Raw genomic sequence first — 1628 nt, forward strand, 5'->3', positions numbered from 1 at the left:
ATTTACATTAGGGACCACATGAGTTAGCAGCGACACAGCGACGCTGTAGTGCACTGCACTACTAGTGTACTGCAGTGAGGAAGTTATGTTACTCCCTGGATTTGAATGAGGAACTTTGTTATTCACAACTTGCTAAATTGTAAAATCAAACCCACCAAATTGAAAGGTTTCTGCATTAGGGCATTTGCAATTTCAATGTAGTTCATATCACTACACTGTATTTGTTACTATTAGTGTTGTTTATTTGCACACAAAAGAAGAGAGTGATTACAATGAATAAAGAAAATCAATGATAACTATACAATGATGACTATAAGCTCGAATATTTATAAAATGGACACAATGTTGGAATTCAATAATGGACTATCAATGTTACATCAAATTAAGTAGCAGTAATTGCATAAGAAAAAAACTCAAGTCAGTAATGGTTAATGAGTCTGCATGATATAAAGACTTAAAGCTATTCTTTTATCTGCTATGTCAAGCAATATACATGAACTTCTTTATATCATTCGATAGTGGATTGCATCAATTTTCAAACTAGAAAGGTACACATTTGTAAGCAAATACATAATGTTTATATTCATATTGTCTAGCCTACTACTACTACTACTACAACTACATACTACTACACACAATTAGGTCTATTCTTATACTGATATAAATTGCACCTGTTTAAACTGTTCTTCTTACATGGTGACCAGCCTCTAAAGTTCTGTCCTACCATTCGCTACAAAACGTAATCAAGTACCAGAGGCTGTCAGCTACACCTCTAGTAAACCATGGGGAATATAAGAGGGAATCAAATACCTTAGCCCACACCACAAAACACCATAATTACCTCACTTTGTATTGAAGATTATCTTTTTGCGCAAAGTGCTGTGGTTTGAGGAGATCCACCCAAACTTGTCGTCATGGATGTCGTTCATTTTGTCGCACACCATGGCCATGATGGCGGACAGATCGTGAGTTGGGCCGAAATCTTTCAGCATGTTTGCCAAATGGTGCACATAGGGAGCCCCGTCCTGGTCCCGCCTAGCCACATAGCCTGGGACCGTGGCCAGGCCCAGGAAGAAGTCGGCTTCGTGGCAGATAAAGGGGACAGGTTTAGCATCACGGTCGCCATCAAAGCTTTCCCTACACTGACTTTTCTCTCCCTGACAAGCCTGGATGAAGAAAAGCTTTGGCTTGCCTTTGAGTGATGGACATTTTTTAGCATTGACAGGTTTCATGAGCTCACAGATATCTATGCCTACGTCATCGGAAGAGAAGACCTTTCCCATGGTGCCATGCGACATGACACAGCAGACGAAACAGTCGTGGTTGGAGTGGTCAGCTTTGCCCTGGTCCTTCATAGCAGCCACCATCTTGGCATGGTCAAGGTCACTCAAGGTCACCACGGTGAAACCAAGACTTTCAAAGGCTTCTCGAAGGCGACCTGTACAGGAAATGTATTTACGTGAAAACAAAATACAATTATAGCTACTTTATGTACCTTAACGTTATCTATCTGTCTCTGTCTCTGTCTCTCTCTATATATATAGAGAGAGATTACAATGCTCATAAATGTAAAATGCATATTTATACATCTACTACAATTATTAAGGCCTATCTATCTATCTACCTAA

The 1628-nt window shown here is 39.7% G+C and overlaps 1 protein-coding gene across 1 annotated transcript in view; it reads right to left on the reverse strand.

The window, feature by feature from the left end:
* Positions 1-800: 800 nt before the first annotated feature.
* Positions 801-1628, reverse strand: part of LOC118429494 (caspase-3-like) — a 1729-nt gene continuing 901 nt past the window's right edge. Inside the window, exon 2 of the mRNA XM_035839994.1 lies at positions 801-1438. Coding sequence (XP_035695887.1) covers positions 843-1438 — 596 coding nt within the window. The 3' untranslated portion in view covers positions 801-842. The remainder of the gene's footprint in view (positions 1439-1628) is intronic.

The sequence above is a fragment of the Branchiostoma floridae genome, chromosome 13 (genome assembly GCF_000003815.2).
Source record: "Branchiostoma floridae strain S238N-H82 chromosome 13, Bfl_VNyyK, whole genome shotgun sequence".
Taxonomy (NCBI): Eukaryota; Metazoa; Chordata; class Leptocardii; order Amphioxiformes; family Branchiostomatidae; genus Branchiostoma; species Branchiostoma floridae.